This window comes from Apis dorsata, unplaced genomic scaffold (assembly GCF_000469605.1).
Source record: "Apis dorsata unplaced genomic scaffold, Apis dorsata 1.3 scaffold_683, whole genome shotgun sequence".
Lineage (NCBI taxonomy): Eukaryota > Metazoa > Arthropoda > Insecta > Hymenoptera > Apidae > Apis > Apis dorsata.
In genome coordinates this window covers 881,460-889,736 of record NW_006263864.1, presented here as the reverse complement: position 1 = coordinate 889,736, position 8,277 = coordinate 881,460, and the positions used below count along the sequence as shown (strand labels likewise).

Genomic DNA, 8,277 nt, shown 5'->3' with positions numbered 1-8,277 from the left:
GCACGCGCGCGTGTACGTGGAAGGTTCGGAAAAGCGGCATGTCGGTGGGCTCGCGGGAGTAAGAGGCGCGGAAGGACGCCGACGAGGTTGAAGAGTCGTCGGACTCTGGTAGAAGAGGGAAGAGGAGACACGGTCGACGACGAGGAGTATACCTATAGATAATCGAATTTACGGAGGGAAATTGGCGGAGGGAAGGAAAGATAGGTGGTAGGGATGGAAGCTAGGACCACGGCTCCCTCTATCCTGTCTCTTCCCTCGTTTATCCGTCTCCCTCCGATCCTTTTGCTTATCCTTTGCCTCCATCCCCTCTCTCTGTCTCTCTCTCTCTTATCCCCCTATGGCTGCTGCCTCTCCTCCGTCAACTCAGTCAACTGAACGGAAGAGGCGGTGGGACAGAGGACGAAGATGGAGGCGAGAGAAGGAGACGATGAACACAAGCACGGAATACTCGGTGACGTCGACGTACACGTAAATGCGGAATATTTGATGGGCTGTCAGAAGCAGTCTCTGTAATCAGCGGTCGGTTTGTTTGCGCTACCCACACCACGCTCCTCGCGTCTATGTACCTTGGAACGGCCTCACCTTGCCGCATCCCCGACATCCGCACACACGGTCATGCGTGTGCGCGCCTCGTATCGCGTCCCATCCTTTCTCCCGCTAATCGATTATTATCCACGGATGGAGAAATTCCTTGGAAGGCGACGATGCACCGACGGTGAATCCTCGTTCCCGCGAGTATCGATCAACGGGGGTCAATGGGGGATTGATTACTCGAATGTCAAACATCTGGAGGGGGAGGAAACTGGTAATAAACCGGTATCTCGTTGTTTGTACCTTCCGCCGTGCGAATTTGCATAGCCGAGCTGACAATGCCTGTGTACGGCTATTGTAACGATCCTACGAAGGTCGCGTATGCGACCTGTGAATTTTCGAGACGAATTATCGCGATTCGAGATGATGACACGATCTTGGAACGGTACGACACGAGCGGGAGAAATTTCCATTACGCGAGAGATGGAGAGGAAAAAGACACGTTGGCTCGTCTCGCGTTTAATAATCTCGTCGAGATTGAAGTATGAGAGGAGAGTATATGAAAGAGGTCGTTTTTCCTTCCTTTCGTTCCGTTTCCGAGTCGCGGGATCGAATAATAAATACATTAATACGCGATTCCTTTGTCTTTTCCACTCACCCCTTCCCGCCTTATTTCTATCTTTTTCCATCCTCGAATCCGCATGGGAAACGAAACGATCGACGGAAAGAAAATTCATCGAGGCTTTCCTTTCCTTTATTCGCCTGTGTTCGCTTTCCCTTTGTGATTCCACGACTCTATTATACCCGTGGTTTCTTATATACGCTCGAGTTTATTGGATTGGTCGCGATGTATCGAGGAGAGAAAGAGAGAGAGAGGAGTTTTCCGGACTCAGAGTTCATAACTCGCGAAGAATCGCCTGAGGAAGAATCGAATCTTCATCAATATCGGCCGAGTAAACCGAATAAACGATTCCATTTTTATCCGGTTTCACGCCTGTTTCTTTTCAATTTAATTTAAACCTGTTGTATCACCGCGAAAGATCGTCCGGCCAATCTGTGCTTCTCCAATTCCAACTCCTTCGAAAATGATCAAAGTTTCCTTCTTCTCTTTCTCGCGGATCTCTTTTTTTTCGGGATACCACCCCTTTGACGAAGAACGCGTGTCTCTCGCTTTTTCACTGAATGGAAATACTTTCGCGAAACGAAACGAAACACACGTTTCACGTTCGAAATTAGCATTAATGTAAGAGAAACACGAGGATCCCTCGTTTCCTTCGGCGTCGTTATTATTATCACTCGCGCCACCCTCTTCAAACGAAATCGTGAAAATCCTGAAACCACGTTTCGTATCGTGACGAAACAACGGCGTACAGCTTTCCTCCTCGTTGAATCAACGAAAGCCCCCTTTCCATTCGCGAGACTCCTCTCGAAATAAGCGTTTCTTCTTCATACTCGAAAACGAAGAGACACGGATCTCGGACGGATGGCGCGGAAATTGAAATTTTTACGTTTGAATAACGATGGCCGCAACCATGGCGGAAGAGAATTATAAATCATCAATTTATTTGAAGGAAATTTTAACGGAAGAGGTGGCCAAAGCGACGTCTTAGCCGGACGTCTTATTAATCCAGAAAGAGCTCTCCTCAATTTAGCGTCTGGTGTTGCTCTGCTGTGCAACGCCTCGACCACGGCGAAAAGTAAATGGTCGTTTACCGGTTAATTGCGCGGCGGAACATCCGTTTACTCGAGGGAGGAAACGGAACAGAGAAAGCAATTTGAAACGAGACGGGCGCAGAGGGGTGGGGGTGTGTCGCGATATTTAAACCTTTTCTCGCGAACCTTACCCTCTCGAGGGGAGGACGACCGCACGCGCGCCAACTTGGAGCGAAATATTTTTCAACGGAGGGGAAAAGCCTCCTCCTCCTCCTCCCTATCCAGCCGCCGAGCCAATTAAACTTCTCCGATACCCCACCCCTGCCGCCCACGCCTCGTTGTATCGGGAAACTGTTTGCCACGTAAGTGAATCGTACTTGTAGTATACCGTCTCGCGAAAGTCGGCAATTACGGAGCGCATCCCGGCCGGGAAACCCCTTCTGTTGCCTCGTCGAACGGGGTGTATTCGATTCTCGGTCAAAGCCTTTCCTTTTTCCAACGCGGCTCCGTTTCGAATTCGATACTGAATCGTCGCTTCGGTATTCCGATTCTGATCATCGTCCGCCAAACGTCTTTCTCTACATCTCTTCTCTCTTTTTCCGAGCGAAGGGAACGTACTTTCAATTTCCACGAGAAATAGGACGCGGGAAGAAAGAAGAAGTTAAAGTTTTTCACGAGAAGAATTAAAGGAGACTTTTTTTCAACGAAAGGGATCAATAACTCGTTTCTCTTTTCGATAAAAGCAAGAAGACGCTCTCTATCTCGTAATCAAGATAAGTGAAACAACGAGATGCAAGGAGAAAGCGCGGCGAACCAAACCAAACCGCCTCCCCCTGGAACGGCAGATTCGGCCTGGAATACCTCGAAACCGGGTCGGGTAAACGATCCGGGATCGATGAGCGTCACGCTTTCGAGAATCTCGCGCGAGGATCGAGAGTCAGCCGACCATCCGTTTCGGACAAGTTTCGCCATTCGCCGAACTTTACGAGGACCGATGGGAAAAGAGCAACAAATTCGTAGATTCGTATATCGCGTTGGTTGGACGTTCTTACCTGTTCGTGGGGGTTGGATTGCCGTACGCGACGCACGGTATCACAACGGTGTCTTTCAGCCGCGCGGACATATAAACCACCTTCTCGTTTATCATCGGCGGCATGGTGCTGCGTATCTCTGCAACCAGAAAAAACCCAGAACGGATAAATCCTGTAATGATAGCGAGGATGGAAACGACACACGTGAAACGATCGAGAAATATATATACATATATATATATATCTGAGCCAGCCTCGCCCATGGCTGGAAAAGATAAAATTTCCAACGAAATTCTCGTGAAATTTCACGGCGAGGATGGTGATAATTTCTCGCGATATTCCGTTCCCTGGAGGAACAAAGCCTCTTCCTTCGACTCGGCCCTGCACACGGAGGGATCGCAAGTTGGACCAAGTTTTTCCTCGCGACGAGCGCGGGAAATATATTCCTGCAGGGGAGAGGACGTGAAACGTGAAGGGACGAGGATGGTGCTGATGCTGCGAACGGAAGGACCAAGGAGGTCGAGTTTAATAAAACGAAGAGGGGAGGAGGGATAGGGGGCTGGGATTAAAAGCCAACCGCTGTATATTACGAAATGAAATTCTCTTTAACGACGATCGTTACGTATCGTTCTTTCCCTCTCTGTCTCTCTTTCTCCTCGCAGGACGCGAGGGTGGAAAATACGATACGGGGAAAATAAGGTGGAAAAAGCGAGGAGGAAAGGGAGGAGGAAAGTATTGGATTACATTGTTTGGAAAATTGATAGTGACAATATCGGTGAAGATTTAACAAAAGAGAGGGAAGGAAACGACGGTGGAAATACGTCCTGCGCGAGATCGTCCGGGCGGATCTTCTTCCTCGCTACGTTCGAGGCGTGCGCGTACACGTACGTGACACACGGTGAAACGGTGGGTTAGTTTGCGGCAAGGCCGAAGAAAGCACACCCCCTTACGTTTCCTCTCCTCCTCCTCCTTCTCCTCCTTCTCTTCCTCCTCCTCCTCCTCCCCCAGGACGAGTTCATGTAAGTTTGTTCCATGATATACGGGAAATGTTTTCCACGGCGTATCATAAATAGCCGTCGGCTGAAAAAGGAACGCGGGAACAAAGGTTCTTCGTGGTGAGGCATAAAGAAGGGGAGGGGGCCGGGAAGAAAAATGAGAGGATGAAGGGAAGGAAGAGGGTGGAAAGAGGAGAAAAAGAGGGGGAAAGGAACGCGTCAAGGCAACGCGTTTAATGGGGAATTATGGTCGGAGATAGCGGACTCGCGACTCGTGGCGTAAAGGGACAGATAACCCACCGGTGTTACGTATGCACGCCGAGAATTTCAAATCGTCATCGTACACCATTAAGGAAGAGGATCTATCGTTCGCGGCCTCGAAAACGAAGGAATCGATGTATATTTATTATCCGGCTTGTCGATGAAAATGCCAATTAACCCGTTCGCTCCATTAAGATTTCATTAACGGACGTAATTAGCGATGCTTGGGGCGCAACCGGCGAAGAGAAAGTCGGGCAAACGACATCGGTAATAATGCGGTAATGAATATTACAACGAAACGGAGATAGCGTATTTGCGATGAAAACGAGGGGCCCGTGTAATTAAAGCGGAACGTTTTTCGCGGATCGAAATCGCGCCATTAACCCTCCTCCTCCACCTCTGTTTTCCGCTCCTATTTCCCTCGAAATCCGACCGAACCCGATCCACCCGCGTGTTTCGCAGCTTTTACACGAGCGAAGCGCGGCATCGATCCACGCGCGATAACTGGCCCGACGTTTTTCGCGATCGAGCGACACGCGATCCGCCCCGTTACGCCGCGAATTAACTGGCCGCGCGTTTGTTGCTGCATTACAATCCGCAATCGCGTTACGCGATATCCGCGATGGAAAGAAGATATTGAGCGAAAGCCCAGCGAAAACTCGCCCTCTTGAAATAAAAGGGGTTCAGATTCTTATCTCGCGCGATGACGCGATTAAAAGCGCGTAATGGCCTGATTTCGATGGGATTATTTCGCTGTATGATCGCGATACGCGTTATTCGAAAATTTCCAGCTATAGCGAACGATAATTGCTCGTTACCCCGGAAAAAATGGTGTATCTCTCGAGTTTTCGATGTTAATTTACCACCGTGTTCGAAACGGGGAGACAAGGGAGGGACTATGGACGATTGTCTATATGCAAACGATCGGGCACACCCTGCAACTTCATTATTAAGTTGATAAGTACGTAAGCGCGCTTAGCATAAATTTCAGTCCAACCATCGAACCCGGTCAACTTGTTGTATTATGCGGATGGAACCCGCCAAACTTCAAAAGGGAACCCTCTCCGTCGCGGGAAAAATTTAATCGACTTCGTTCAAAGGAAAAATTTTCATTCTCTCGATTCATTCACGAGAGATTTCGAGGAATAAGACGCGACAAGTATAAAGCGGACGAAGTGGACGAGTCGAGGAAGAGGGGGAGAAAAGAAGTGGAAGAACGTTCGAGGAATTAACGCGTAACGCGCCCCCTCGCCAGAAACGAGGAATCGCTTCGACGATCACAGCGGCAGTCCGCTCGTTGATACTCTTAGAAAAATTACAGTCTGTAATAAAGTTTCGCGTCTCGAGTAATTTTGAAATTGGCGAATTTCGTTCGTTTACGTATACGCGAAATGATTACCGGAAACGCTGAATGGAGCAACTAAAGCGACGATAAAATCTCTTTTTTCACTCGTCCGCTTTTATCTCTTCCGCGTTATACGTTCCCTCCTTTCTCTTCTCTACTCCCCGATAATCCAAATTGTTCTTCGTTGTACAAAATAAAAAGAAAAAGAAAAAAAAAAAGAAACGAACAAACCATAAATTATTCCAATCGAATCGCTTCGTTGTTATTATTATTATTATTATTTTCCATAAATTAAACCGTTCACCCGTTTCGCGCAAAAATACAACGCGTGCAACGCGTTGCATAGAGCCAGAGTGTAAAGAGGGGACGGGTTGCGGAGAGAATTAAACGAGGAAGCGATTGTTGTAAACAAATCTTGTACAACGCAAAGGTAACAATTACGCGATACTCGTAACGCTTCTGCGTAACGTAACCTGTGTTAATGCTGCACGGGCCAATAATAATTTGCGATCCGGTTATAGGTAATCATCGTTTGCACAGCGTTCTGCAGTGGATGCGCGAAACGCACTGTGTTTATTTAGAAATTCTAAACAATTGTTATGCGGGAATTTTCCATTCCTATTCGGTCAGTTTCCATCCAGGCCATCGGGATCCCGTCAGGTAAACATCACCCAGTTTCGGGATATATCTCGTGGGGACGTTCGTCGATCGCGATAAACGATCGCCTACGACCCTCTCTCGCTTCCATTAAAGCGGAATCTCCGCAGAGATGCACGCTTCGCAAATAAACCCGGCGGCCATCGATTCGCCGCTCTGTTCCCAATTTTCGTCTATGAAACGTGTAACGTTAAATACCATCCGTTCTCACTCGCTCTCTCTCTCTCTCTCTCGCTCTCTCTGAGCGTGGCCTTTGGAACCAGGTTTCTTTTATACCCGATCCGATGCTCTCTCTCACGTTCCTCCATTCGGAGAGAAACATAGAGATTGTTACCACTGTAGTCGAGAACGTGTTTCGTAGTCTCGGTTAAACATCCTTTTGGCACGATGCTCCAAGCACAGAATCGAGTTTATACAGCGAATATATTCCATAAATCGTGAATCTTGCGTTGCGTTCAATCTTGCATTTTTTAAACGCGCTGTTTTATTATCCCCGACGGGTATTTGTCGTGAAATAATCGGCACGCGTAACGTGACAACTTTGATTAAACATAAATAACAATTTTGGTACGGGAGGGATCGAAAAAAAAATAAAATAAAGCGTAACTCGCTTATCGCGAACCCAATTTTCAGCGCACTTTCGTTCACCTTCGCCTTGATTACGAGACGGCGTATCCGTGGCTCGCGATTAAGCCGCCGGTGTATTAATTATTCCCCGTCAGCCTGCGCAGACTTATCGACTGAATGACAGGTCGATATATATATATATATATATAGAGAGAGAGAGAGAGAGAGAGAGCCAACGATCGAGAAACGATGGAAGAGAGAGAGAGAGAGAAAGAAGGAAGCTCCTGCAGGGAGTAAAGGAAGAAAAAACGCATATAGGAAACGAAGAATGAATTATGACGCTTGGAGGATCGGTCACGTGCCAGGGGAAAAGCGGTAACGAAGAATGTCTTGTCCGTTCCTTCTCTTTATTCTTCTTTATTCTTCTTTATTCTTCTTCTTCTTCTTCTCGCGCATCGTATACGGCCACGTCCGAAGCTTCAACACGAATCTGGAGGGTTAGGCGAGGCATGTGAAGAGAAGCATCATTAGTTAGCCCGGCTCGAGTGGAGATTTCTCCTCCCCCTTTCCGCTTCTTCTTCTTCTTCTTCCTTTCCTTCTCCGCTTTCGCCTCCTTCGCCTTTCCGCCCCTTCCTCCGCGGTGCTCGTGGCCGGGCGCGGAACCAAAGCACACGTTACGGCTCGCCTCGGTAACAAGCGATGCCAGAGACTCGAGGAAACCTTTTCAGACTCCGCTCTCGATCGCACAACCCCTGCCAATTACGCCTGGGCTAAGAGAATTTTTCCTTTGATCGGGCCTCGATCATCCGATGGCTCATTAACCCCTTCGACGACGCGACACACGCCAAGTCGAGGGAATGGGATGTCGCGGATGTCGTGGAAATTTATGGATTTTGCGAATCCATAGGGGAGGGGACATTTTCTTTTTCTCCCTTTTTTTTTTACACGATTAACGAGCGCGATCGAATCGATCGTTTTAATTATCAGCGTGTATCTTATTCGGAATTAAGAATTAATCAAACTCGTCGAAACGAATAATCCTTTCACTTTTCCTTCTTATCTATTCCGTTTAAAGGAACAATCTTCGATCCCATCGCGTTATCGATTATTGGCGGTGATTGACGCGAAATAAGGCGTTTAATTGGATCCCGGCCGTACGAACGATCTCAACTTCGTCGAAGCTTCGGCGTGCAACCACTTTTACCCATTCACGCGCGCGGCCCACTTCCGTCTTCCA

At 48.1% G+C, this 8,277-nt stretch overlaps 1 protein-coding gene across 1 annotated transcript in view; it reads right to left on the bottom strand.

Moving 5' to 3' along the window:
• The window catches only part of LOC102670645 (Down syndrome cell adhesion molecule-like protein Dscam2), a 119,534-nt gene that overhangs the window by 51,770 nt on the left and 59,487 nt on the right, over positions 1–8,277 (bottom strand). The window contains exon 6 of the mRNA XM_031513683.1: positions 3,237–3,354. Coding sequence (XP_031369543.1) covers positions 3,237–3,354 — 118 coding nt within the window. The remainder of the gene's footprint in view (positions 1–3,236; positions 3,355–8,277) is intronic.